Raw genomic sequence first — 13,631 nt, 5'->3', positions numbered from 1 at the left:
AGACGGGTACACTCCCACTGTCACACAGACAGACAAAGATGGAGACACTCCCACTGTCAGACTGACAGGCACAGACGGATACACTGTCACTGTCATACAGATAAACACAGACGGAAACTCTGCCACTGTCACACTGACAGACACACAGTATACACTCTGACACACATGCACAAACACATATAGATGTGCACTCACACTAACACAACAAAAACACATAAATCAAACTGTCATACTCACATACTCATACACAAATTCACCCATGCACATACAAGTACACTGCCTCACACAGCAGATAAACTCTGACACTCACAGGCAAATAAGTGCTGACATTCACACAGTGCACTTTCTCCAACACATACAAATACTCACATTTGCACACACAAGCAAATGCACAGATACACATACATTTACACATACAATCTCAGACACAGATATATTCCATCTTTCACACACACACACACAGTCACTTTCTTATACAAACATGTGCACATAGCCATTTTCAGACCATACACGAACAAGCACGCGCGCGCACACACACGCACACACACACTCACACACGTGCACACACTCAGAGGTATGCAAACAGCCACATTGAGACACACATAGAATGAAACAAATCTTAAAAGGATTTCTCTGCCCCTTTTGGTGGCATTAATAAAATAAATGACTGTTTGTCTTTGTTTGCAGGGATTTGCTGAGGATAGGGGTCACTTTGGCTGGTCACCAGAAGAAAATACTGAACAGTATTCAGTCAATGAGAGGTCAGATCAGCCAATCACCTTCGGCTATGGCATGACAACACTGGATCTCTGGGACATGTCTAAACAGCACTGGAGGAGCAAAGAAAGACACAGACTGTTTCTCATGGCTCAGACTCCTCTTATGAAGGAAACACATCGTTACTGTCTACAAGACGATCCTATTGAGAAATCATGCATTCCGCCTTTAAAAATAACAGTTTCAAGATCTAATCGGATAATCTTTTTTTAAAAAGAAAAACACTTTGCCCCTTCATGAAATCAGGGTCTGTGAAACTAGAATCAAATGAACATCCCATTATTCCAAAGAACATGCTGTGATATTCTTTTAACGTTCGTTAGATGCATTTCTTTTTTCTTCGTGAGTGATGTTCTTCAGATGTCAGTGCCAAGATACTACCCCCTTCCCGAAGATGGATTCTGATCCTTTATATCTTCATATTGAAGATGATAAGACGCAATCATTCCTTGCTTGCATTCTCTGCAACAGTGTCTGTGTTTTGATAGCAATGACTCTGAGTGCTGGCAAAACTCAAGCCAGCCGCACTTGTACAAAGAGGGAAGCAGGTATTTAACGGATTAGATACACCAGGCTTGAGCTTGTGGCCGGCAAGTGTCGACGATCATACTTCTTATGAATTGTTTTGATGAACTGTACAGAAAAGATGTGATTCTTTGGCAAGCGGTACAAGCAATGCAGCCGCTGACTTTGCTTGCAGTTGACAGGAGAGGTGTCAGACAGTGATACAAAGTACCTCTGGTGTCACGTTGCACCGCTCATCAATTGACTTATTTTGGACGTTTTACTTTGTGTGTTGGTGCTTGTCTGAATTCTAGTGATGTCCATTCAACCCAGTGCTCAGAACTTTGCTGCTTCAACTTGCTGGTAAGTCGAGATGTTGTGGGGTTCCCGTGTTTCTTGTTGACAGCAGGATGTTGGATACTCAGAAACCCTTCCTGCAGCCAACCCGATTGGCTACTAAAGTTCCGGAGTTTAACTTCCAGGACATCCTGTGCCCCACAGTATGGAGGCTTCTTTGGTGCCTTGTCCCCATCAAATGTTGAAATGTTACCATTCTTCGATGCGATGATTATCAGGAAACCAGCTCAGAGTCAGTCTTGTCGTTCCCATGTGGAAATCCTGAACAAATTGCTGCCTGTCCTTAGTTTGTGCCAAAGCTTCAACCAGTCACAACACAACCTACATGTAATATCTTTTAATGAAATGTCCCATGAATCCACAGAGTCTTTGGGAACAAAGTAATGATATCGAACCATACAGGTAGAATGTATGACCAGAAGCTTGGTCGAGGAGGTAGGTTTTCACAAGTTTCTTAAAGGAAGAGAGTGAGGGAGAGAAGTGAAGAGGTGTGGGGAGGGAGGACCCTGAACAGCATTGATGCACAAAGGAATTTTGGGGTTGAAGTCCATAGCTCCTTGAAGGTAGCAACACAAGTAGATAGTGTGGTAAAGAAGACGTATGGTATACTTGCTTTATTGGTTGGGGCATTGAGTACAAGAATCAGGATGTCATATTACAGCTTTATAAGACTTTGGTTAGGCCAAATTTAGAGTATTGCGTTCAATTACAGGAAGGACATGAAGGCTTTGGAGAGGATGCAGAAGAAGTTTATCAGGATGCTCCCTGGACTAGCGGGTATAAACTATAAGGAGAGGCTAGAAAAACTCAGGTTATTTTCTTTTGAGCGGCAGAGCCTGAGTGGAGATTTGATAGAAGTCTATAAAATTATGAGACGTATAGTTAACATTGACAGAATCTTTTTCCCCGAATTGAAATATCTAATACTTGGGGGCGTACATTTAAGGTGAGAGGGGGAAAGTTCAAAGGAGATGTGAAGGGCAAGTGTTTTACACAAGAGTGGTAGAAGTCTGGAACGCAATGCCAGGGGTAGTGGTAGAGGCAGATACAATAGGGATATTTAAGAGGCTTTTAGATAAGCACACGAATGTGCAAGGAATGGAGGGATATGGACCATGGGCAGGCAGAAGGGCTTAGTTTAACTTGACATCATGTTCGGCTTAACATTGTGGACTGAAACGCCTGTTCCTGTGCTGTCCTGTTCTGTGTTCTATAATTTCAGAGTTTAGAGCAAAGGTAACAGAGCGCATGGCCACCAGCAGTGGAGGGGTTGTGATCTGTGATGCATAAGACAGCATGATTAGAGGTTTGCAGATATCTTGGAGAATAGTGGGCTGGGGGTGACTAAAGAAATAGGGAGGGTGCTGCCATGGAGGGATTTGAGAACAAAGATGAGAATTTTAAAGTGCACACATTGCGTGACTAGGAGCCAGTGTGGGTCGGCAAACTGTGGGGTTGACAGTGAGTGGGATTAGCTGCAAGTTCAGAGAAGGGCCGCAGAGTTTTGGATGTTCTTCAGTTCATTGGAGATTAAATTATGTAGAGCCTAGCCAGGAGTGTGTTGCAATAATCAATAGGATACAGAGGTATGGTTGAGGATTTCAGCAGCAGATGAGCTGAGATGTGCAAAGAGTTAAATAGAAAGTAATTCAGATCCTGCCTTTTTCACCCACTATTTTGTTTCATTTAAGTATCTGGGAGCACAAAGAGATAATTGGTGCTTTCAGGTCTGTTGGGTAATCAGGACTCTGGAACAAAAGTAAACAAGTAGAGTTAAGAATCAGCACCTGAATGATTCAGCAACCTCAAGTTGTCTACTTTTGATCAGAAAGTTTCCATCGGCAGCTCTGAGTGTTCTCAGTCCACCGATCTCCAAGATCTAGAAGAGAAACTCCTTATGTAATTAAGGAATAAATCCACAGAAACACCTCAGTAAACCGGCAAAGAATCAGTCCATTCAGCCCAACTGCTGAATTGTTATCATTGCCCATTCAATGCTATCTGCTGTAACCTCCCCATGTGACGCTTCCACATTCTCCCAATTCTCTGTGTAAAGATTGATAATGATTTTTAACTGTAAAGAAAACTGCATTTATGTAGCGACTTTCACAACTTGAGGGTGTCCCAAAATGTTTTACAGCCTATGAAGTACTTTTGGAAGTGTTGCCCCTGTCGTAATGTCAGCTAGTTTGATTGCAACAAGGTTCCATGCTGATGATTAGCATGATGATCTGTTTTTGCTGCTATCAATTGTAGGGTAAGTGCCATCCAGAGATAGACCCAGCTGACCTTCACAATACTACTGTATGATCTTACACATCCACCAGAAAGGACAGGCAGCACCTCACTTTAACATCGGGCTTGGACCTCTGGCAGTACAGCACTCCCTCAGTACAGCAATGGAGCTGCACCCTGGATATTTGGACCCATATCATCGGATGAACGTACCATTTCCAGACATAAGCCGAACTATTGCTGGCACTTGGCCAGTTGCTCTGCAGTCAGATCCATCCTTAGCTACAAGACTGGGAAGAGAAAGCTCGCTGGGTGATCGGCAGGGGGTAGTGGGTAGAAAACATAACTCCTGTCTGTCGACTTCCATGGGAGGATGTCAGACGCCCAAAGCACCCAGCATGGGGGTATGAGGGAAATGTCAGAAGATCGGTGAATGACCCATGAATTCCTGCTGATAGACATAGGTAACATGTGAGTAAGGATCCTTAGCTTTGATGATTTTCTCAGCAACCTGGCCTTAAGGGGAATGATTATGAAGAAAGAAATGGTCAAACTGAGATAGAAGTTAAGGGGCGTTGGAGGTGAGGATATGTTAAGCCTGGAGTTAGTGTGGCTGAGCACATAGCAGGATGGTTTATAGAACCCCCAGGGTGTGGAAACAGGCCATTCGGCCCAACAAGTCTGCACTAACCCTCCAAACAGCATCCCACCCAGATTCATCCCCCCACCCTATCCCTGTAACCCTGCATTTCCCATAGCGAAAGCACCTAGACTACACATCCCTGTACACTATAGGTAATTGAGATGGCCGATCCACTTAACTTGCACATCTTTGGACCGAGCCCGATCGTGCTCGTTTACTGAGTTGGCAGAGTCTCCCAGTTTTTGCTGCTCCCATTTATGATCCCATCACTTTAAGCACCGAATTTATTTTCCTTCTGTCATCAAATGGAGTGCTCATGAACCAGAAGTGAGAGTGAATGGGAGCCCCGGAAGCCCCATATTTAACTGGTCTGAAGCAGAAGGAGGAAATAAAGCAGAAAACAAAGAGAGACCGTGTTCTTTTAGATTATCTGCATTTTAAATATTTATACCCAGCAGTGGATTGGCAGACGCCACATTCCTGATCTCGAGCACTGTTCAAAGGTTGCCCTCTTTGTAGCTGACCTCTCTGACAGGCTGTACCTCAAGCTAAACAAATAAGTGAAAAGGGGAGAAAAAAAAGTCTCTATCTAAACTTTTGGGAGCTGCTGTCAAAATTTGAAAAATGACTGAGGAAGTGCAAGTTGAGTGATTGTTTTATGACAGAGCCCAGTGGCAGGCAGGCTTTGAGAATTGGAGCTGTGCTGCTGACTGGTTTTACAGGTGCTGAGGTAGAGCTCCCTAAATCCCGGCACTGTGCACATCATGAAACACAATCTTGCTGCTCCAACCCAAACTCTATTACTCGCTTTGCAATGCTTTTCCAGACAGCGAGTCCTGCCATGTCAGACTTTGTTTGATACGGACCACGCACTTGCATCAAATTAGCAGCACAGGACTCAGGCCACTCAGCCAACTGGTGTAAGCTCCACATAATATCCCTTCCACCCTATGTCATCTTCCTTCCCCTCTCATAGAGTTATAGAGTCACACAGCACAGAAACAGACCCTTTGGTCCAACCAGTCCATGCTGAATATAATCCCAAATTAAAGTAGTCCCACCTGCCTGCTCCTGGCCAATATCCCTCTAAATCTTTCCCATTCATGGACTTAGCCAAATGTCTTTTAAAATGTTGTAATTGTACCCACATCTGCCACTTCCTCAGGAAGCTCATTCCACACATGAACCACCCTCTGTGTAAAAAATTTGTTTCTCATGTCTTTTTTAAATTTGTCTCCTCTCTCCTTAAAAATGTGTCCCCTAATTTTGAATTCTCCCATCCTAGAGAATAAAACAACTATTCCATTAACTCTATCTGTACCTGTCATTATTTTATAAATTTCTATAAAGTTGCCTGTCAACCCCTTATGCTCCAGTGAAAAAAGTCCCAGCCTATCCAACCTTTCTCGAAAGCTCATACCTTCCATATCTGGCAACATCGTCATATTTATTTAGATTTCCCTCGACAACACCTATTCTGTTCCAAACAACCATATGTAGAATGAACATTCCAACAAATGTCTGGGTCAAGAGTTTCCCTGAATTCCTGACAGGATTTATACCTCAATGCCCAGTAGTTGAATTTGGCTGATGACAATGAGGTGTCTTCTTGCAGGAACATGGCCTGGAATCTTCCAGTGACCTCCACTAGCCTTCCTACCCTGACCCCATCCCCTGGTTGGCCAGTATCTCCATCCTCACTCGGTGCCACCTTTATAAGCGATTCACTGCTCGGCTGAATAATTCCTGGCTGTCAAATGGACTTTCAACCTCAACTCTACCAGGTCCCCCCACCACCATTGCCACCTCCCCAAGTAACGTCTATAGTTTCGTCATTAATAAACAAGGGCATTGAAACCAAGGTGAGTCAATTAGCTCTGTTGGGTAGATGGCCTGCTTCAAAAGAGCTGAGTATTGTGTGCAGTTTTGGAATCCACATTATAGGAAAGATGTGATTGCATTGTAGAAAGTGCAGAGGAGATATACCAGGATGTTGCCTGGTCTGGAGAATTTAGGTAATGAACACAGATTGGACAGACTGGGATTGTTTTCCTTACAGCAGAGGAGATTGAGGGGTGGTATGATTGAGATGTATAAAATTATGACAGGAAGAAACATTTCCCCTTGATGCAGGGACCAATAACCAGGGGGTATAGATTTAAGGGATCGGAGCAGGAGGTTTAGAGGAGATGTGAGAAAAGAAAATCTTTTCACCCAGAGGGTGGTGGGAATATGGAACTCACTGCCTGTAAGGGTGCTAGAGGCAGAGACCCTCATAACTTGGAAGAAGTAATTGGATGTACTTTTGTGAAACCAAGGCATACAAGGCTATAGGTCAAGTGCTGGAAATGGGATTAAAATTGTTAGGTGGTAGCAGTTGACTGGCACATACTCAATGGGCTGAAGGGTCATTTTCTATGTTGTAGAACTCTGTGACTCTCATACCAACAATGCTAGGTGTGATCCCCAACGCTGACTAAGCTAGAATTGTAAACTTATGGCAAAACCCATCTGTGCCTCTCAATGAATAGAGCACATTTGCAAAAAGAAAATTTGAGAAAACAGCTTTTTTTTAAATACTAGATGTTCTTCTGCATCTTGAAGATTAATCTTCAAATTCCCGAAAGTTTGGCAATGCTCTGCCTGAGATCCAGGATATATAAATTTTTCAAAATAGTCAGCCTGCAAAATAAATCAAGATTAAGCTGGTGTTTATTAATTGGATGTGTGGAAACAATCAATCAAACATTAATCAGTTCTAAATATAAATTAAGTGCCAAAAAAAAAGAAAAGGTAAAACTGACAATAATAGATTCATGCTTTTAATTATACTGAAAAAGGGATGGCACCAATGTAACTTGTAATGAGGAGTGTGGTAATGTACTGTAGAGGCAAGGTTCACAGGGGTCACTGAAGGCCATCTGAGTGGTGAAAACAGCATCAAACATGTTCCTAACCCAGGTTCAGCCTGAAGCCTTTGTTCAATCAGACCCCAGGACACATTATTATTTATTTGACACATGGCTAAATGGAAGTTTTGAGAGGTTATGAGGTCTCTGGCAAAGTTCAGACAAACCAATCTCTCACTGTGGAGAAGGGTTAAGTACCCAGGGATACAATGCTTAAAAATTATCGGAGCTTTTAGGAGGAAGGAGAGGTCAGACAATGCCTTTTTAATTGTCCGGAGTTAGAAGTTGCCAGGGAAAGTGCTTGAAATTGAGTTAATTAATGGGTTAAATAGGTGATTTGTGGGGTTGGACATATGGTGCTAGGCTGAGCAAAGAGAGAGGGGGCAGACTGGTATGTAATAAAGGGTTGTATTACAGACTTACATAGCGGATATGAAGAGATGTAAATCAACAGAATGAGACAAGTAATTTTTAATCATTTCTGCAATGTGTTTCCCAGCAAAGAGCTATTGTTCTTAGTTGTAGACCCAGAGGCAGCTTGTTAGCCCTGGGTGGAGGTTTGCTGGTGAAATGATCCAGATAGCTGCTGGGCAAAATTGATGCCAGGATTGCGGATTGGTGTGGGGGTGGGGTTAGGTGGATGCTCTGTTGAGAACTGGGAGAATCCATTCCTGCTCCTTCTTGGCTGCACATTCAGGTCAGTCAAACAGGTGAAGCCTACTGCCAGTACCCTGGTAAGAGACGCTGCAGTGTATCTGAGAAAATGGGCCACAGAACGTACGTCAGGATGGTCAACTTGGAGATGTGACCCTGATGTCTGCAAAAGTAACCACAAATTGCCATAACTAATAGCGCAGACATCCTGTACAGACCAATTGTGCCACTCTCCCTGTTGGACCCCATCATGGACATTGTCCTATCAAGGAGATGGCTTTCTAGAATTGTGTTCCATGTACCCCTCCCCACCCTCCCTTCCCCCATTTTTTGTCTCCCTCTTTAATTATTTATTCATGGGATGTGGGCATTGCTGGCTGAGCCAGCCTTATTCATTGCCCATTTCTACTTACCCTGGAGAAGGAAATGTAAGTGACCAACTTAACAATTGCAGTCCATGTTGTGCAGGGACATACACATTGACGTTTGACCCAGTGACACTGAAGGAATGTCAATATATTTCCAAGTCAGGATGGTGAGTGGCTTGGAGGGGAACTAGCAGGTGGTGGTGTTCCCATGTACCTGTTCCCGTTGCCATTAGTCAGTGTTGTGGGTTTGGAAGGTGCTGTTAAGCGAATGTTCACAAATTAATAGAGTGCATCTTGGTTTTGGCACATGCTGCTCCCACTGTGCTTAAGGGAATGATTGTTTAAGATAGCGAATGAGGTGCTTATCAAGTATGCTCATGTGTCAGGGAGGGTATTGGAGCTGCACTCATCCAATAATGCAGAGAATCCTATCACATTCCTGACTTGTGCCTTGTAGATGGTGGAGAGGCTTTGCAGAGCCAGAAGATAAGTGACTCACCTCAGTATTCCTAACCTCCGACCTGCTCTTGTAGCCATTGTATTTATAATGCTAGTCCAGTTCAGTTTCTTGTCAAAGGTAACTCCAAGGATGCTGATAGTGGGGAATTCAGTGATGGTAATGGTAATGAACATAATGGGGCAATGACTAGATTCTTTCTTGTTTGAGATGTTCAATGCCTGAAGCTTGTCTGGTGTGACCGGTATATGCCCAAGCCTACATATTAGGGTCTTTCTGCATTTGGACATGGACTGCTTCATTGCCTGAGGAGTCATGCATGGTGCTGAATATTGTGCAATCATCAGTGAACGTTCCCACTTCTGATCTTATCATGTAGGGAAGGTTATCAATGAAGTAATTAAAAATGGTTGGGCCAAGGAAACTAATTACTTTGTGGAAGTTGTGCAGAGATGCCCTGGAGCTGAGAAAACTGACTACAAACAGCCACAACCATCTTACTACATGCCAGATATGACTCTAACCAGCAAAGAGGTTTTCCACTGATTCCCATTGACTCCAGTTTTGCCAGGACTCCTTGATGCCACACTCTGTGAAATGTGGCCTTGATAATAAGGGCTGTCACTCTCACCTCACCTCTGGAATTCAGCTCTTTTGTCCATGTTTGAACTAAGGCTGTAATGAGGTCACGAGCTGAGTGGCCCTGGCGGAACCCAAACTGGGCGTCTCTGAGCAGGTTATTGCTGAGCAGGTGCTGCTTAATCGCACTGTTAATGACACCTTCCATCACTTTACTGATGATCAAGAATAGACTGATGGGGAGGTAATTAGTTGAGCTGGATTTGTCCTGCTTTTTGTGTACAGAACATACCTGGGAAATATTTCATATTGCTAGGTAGATTTCAGTTTGTAACTGTATTGAAAAAGCTTGCTTAAAGGCACATCAACACTATTGGTCCATTGCCTTTGCTCTATCCACTGCTTCCACTGATATCACATGGAGTGAATCGAATTGGTTGATAATCTGTGATGCTGGGGATCTCTGAAAAAGGCTGAGACGGCACCTCTAGTTGAAGATTATTGCGAATGCTTCAGTCTTAACCTTTGCACTGATGGAGTGGTTTCCCCATCATTGAGAATGGGGATATTTGTGGAGCCTCCTCCTCTAGTTGTTTGCAGCATTTGTGACTGGATGTGGCAGGACTGGTTAGATCTGATCTGTTGGTTGTGAAATCACTTAGCTCTGTCTATCATTTGCTGCCTATGCTGTTTGGCATGCAAGTAGTCCTGTGTTATAGCTTCACAAGATTGACACCACTGCTCCTGGCATGCCCTTTTGCACTCTTCATTGAACCAAAGTTGATTCCCTGACTGGAGTGAGGAATATGCTAAGCTGGAGGTGGCAGGTTGTGGTTGAATAAATACATTTCTGTTGCTGCTGATGGCCTACAGTGCTTCATGAATGTCATCTTTTGAGTAGTTAGGTTTGTAGAAAATTTATCCAATTTATCATGAGGGTTGTGTCACACAACATATCGATTTGTCTCCACAAGGACTGTGCAATGGTCACTCTTACCAGTACCATCATGGACAATGAATATGCAGCTGACAGATTGGTCAGGATCAGATCAAGTATGTTTTTCCCTCTCCCCTAAGCTAGTTCCCTTACTATCCGCTGTATACCCAGTCTCATAGCTATGTCCTTAAGGACTCAACCAGCTCAGTCTGGAGTGCTACTGCTGAGCCACGTTTGGTGATGGGTATTGGTGAATCAGCAGATGATTTCTTGCCCACATTTGACCTGATTGCATGAGACTACGAGGGATCCAAAGTCAGTGTTGAGGGGCCATTCCTTCCTATCTGTATACCACAGAGCTGTAAAAACACTTAGCGCAGACCTGAGGTTGTGGAAAACATTAGCGGAACCTTCTGGGCCCACCTCAAACTTTTCGATCCGGGAGTGAGGGTACTTAATTGAGCTGAAGGCAAAGCTCTACTTCTTAATGGCAGCTTGAGGTTTGGACATTAAGATCTCAGAACCTTCTGGGTGGAAGGACTTCCCTGACTTTAACAGCCAGTAATGTGTGCATTCATTAACACTTCAGCCTGCAGGAATTACATTCATAGCCACGGTTCGGTAAGAGTAGAAAGCTCTAGTGTTCTCAAGTCAAACTCTGTTGTCTGAGGTGTGTAACTGGTAGTGTAAATTACTTCTTTCAAGCTATACTGTACAGTGTGGAAACAGGCCATTCAGTCCAATGAGTCCACACTGACCCTCCAAAGACCACCCCACCCAGACCAACCACCCCAACTTATCCCTATAGCCCTGCATTTCCCATGGCTAATCCACCTTCCCTACACATCCCTGAACACTACGGGTAGTTTAGCATAGCCAATCCACCTAACCTGCACATCTTTGGACTGTTGCAGGAAACTGGAACACCTGGAGGAAGCCCACACAGACACTGAGAGAATGTGCAAACTCCATACTCATCCGAGACTGGAATCGAACCCAGGTCCTTGATGCTGTGAGAAACATAGGAACATGGAAGATAGGAGCAGGAGGAGGCCATTCGGCCCTTCAAGCCTGCTCAGCCATTCTTTACAATCATGGCTGATCGTCTAACTCAGTAGCCTAATCCTGCTTTACCACTGGGCCATTGTGCCACCCAGATAATTGTGTTGCTCCTAGTTATGTTGAAAGTTGAGTGAACTGATAGTACATTAGACGCTCAGTGCTGTAGCTGCTTCTATGTTTTAAGTGTAAACCCTTGCAGATGTGTGAGAAGCTGTGCCACTGTGGTGCCAGTAGTGCTACATTGATATTTGCCTTAAAGTGACAGTATCTGGTAGCTTCTCATCAGAGGTCTGCATGGGAGCAGGAGACCACAGCAAAACACAGTTTCTGGCTGAGCACCTCATAGATACCTCAGACACAGATATATCATACCCCTTACACTGAAAGAATTTAAGTACAGCAAGCAAGACCGCATGTGACTAAAACTTCCCATGGGTTGGTCCAGTCAAGTTTAACCACTTTACCCTGTGTGCACGTGTGGAAAGAAATGGTTTAGTGGGAGCCAAGTTACTGAAGAGGTTTTGCATTTGCTCGTGGAATTGGCTGTTGCTGGCTAGGCAGCATTTATTGCCCATCCCTAATTGCCCAGAGGGCAGTTAATTGTCAACCACATGACTGTGGGTCTGGAGTTACATGTAGGCCAGACCAGGTAAGGAAGGCAGATTCCCTTAGCTAAAGGACATTAGTGAACCAGATGGGTTTTTACAACAATCAGCAGTGATTTTTATTGATTTTAAATGAGGCATCTGATGAGGAGACCTGGCACCCAACCTCCTGTGTAACTCACACTCATAGGAGCCAGGTATTGAATGGTACATGCACAGGCAGAGTGCAGCAGATCAAGGCATCCTGTTGCAGCACTGGAGCCAGGATCTCTTGAGCTGCCCATGGGTCCTGGCCTCTGTAGCCACCTCTGACCAGGCTCCTTTCATTCATTGGAATAAGCTCTTGTTGCCATCCCTCGGAAAAAGGGCTTCACCAGAACCTCTCAGGAAGTATCACTTTTTAAATGTGGAGCCTTACATTGGAGCCAGGAAAGGCCTAGCGAGGATTGGGATGTGGGCAGTGCTTGCTGCTCATAAACTGTGTTTATTTACCTGCACATGTATTTATAATGAGTTGAGAAGGACGTATTCACATGAGAAAAACAACATGGCTCTCAGTAGGGCAGCATGGTGCCACAGTGGTTAGCACTGCTGCCACACAGTGCTAGGCACGTGGGTTCAGTTCCAGCCTTGAGCGACTGTCGGTGTGGAGCTTGCGCATTCTCCCTGTGTCTGTATGGGGTTCCTCCCACAGTCTGAAGGTGTGCAGGTTAGGTTGGTTAGCCATGGTAAATGGGGTTTACAGGCCTGGGTGTGGATGGGATGCTCTTCGGAGGGTTGGAGCACATTCAATGGGCCAAATGGCCTTTTTCTGGACTGTTGGGATTCTGTGAAGTAAAAGCTTCTGCTTTTGGGCCATCCTCAATAAAGTCTACATTTAGACTCAAAGTAACTACGTGCAATTTGTGATTGCTGTTCAGTCATGTTCCATATGACAGCCTTCTGTGTTTATTTCTGCAGGGTAAAAGTATTGCATCCAGTCGAAGGATGGGGGGAGTTCAGAAAGGACCATCCATCCTCGGAGTGAAGACATCAAGTGACTGGGGCGTGTACCTTTTTTTGTGTCCTTGTGATTTTTGAGCACTTGTTGTCCCTCCTCTGGGATGTATCAAGTGTGCAAGCATGTTGCAAGCAGCACTCCCTGTAGATATGGAATGAAATACTGTAAAAATCTCTATTTTTTTTTGCTTTCCCTGTACATTCCCAGTTTGTTATTTGTGTGGAGTATGTTTCAGTTTGTAACAGTTAAGTTTTGGAAAATGTTGTACTAAAATGCACTCAATAAAATGAATTGAACTGATTAAAGGCAGAAAAGCCAAATGATTCTGTACCTAATTTATTTTGAAGATTGTTTTTGCCTGGATCATCAAATCACCAAAGAGAAATTTGGCAAGAGGATACTTTTGCCTGATGCAAGTTGTTGTGATCTAGAAGGCACTGTCTGAAACAGTGGTGGAAGCAGACTCACCCATAACTCTCAAAAGAGAACTGGCTAAATACTTGGCAAGGAAAAATGTGCAAGGCTATGGAGTAAGGGCAGGGAG

The 13,631-nt window shown here is 44.0% G+C and overlaps 1 protein-coding gene across 2 annotated transcripts in view; it reads left to right on the top strand.

Moving 5' to 3' along the window:
• The window catches only part of LOC109915386 (ephrin type-B receptor 1), a 442,994-nt gene extending 429,607 nt beyond the window's left edge, over positions 1–13,387 (top strand). For both annotated transcript variants that reach the window (XM_048604552.1, XM_048604551.1), the window contains exons 16-17: positions 688–1,644; positions 13,048–13,387. In XM_048604552.1, the coding sequence (XP_048460509.1) occupies positions 688–796 (109 nt within the window). In that variant the 3' untranslated portion in view covers positions 797–1,644; positions 13,048–13,387. The remainder of the gene's footprint in view (positions 1–687; positions 1,645–13,047) is intronic.
• The last annotated feature ends 244 nt before the right edge of the window (positions 13,388–13,631 follow it).

Source organism: Rhincodon typus, chromosome 13 (assembly GCF_021869965.1).
Source record: "Rhincodon typus isolate 14 chromosome 13, sRhiTyp1.1, whole genome shotgun sequence".
Lineage (NCBI taxonomy): Eukaryota > Metazoa > Chordata > Chondrichthyes > Orectolobiformes > Rhincodontidae > Rhincodon > Rhincodon typus.
This window is presented reverse-complemented; position numbering and strand designations above follow the sequence as displayed.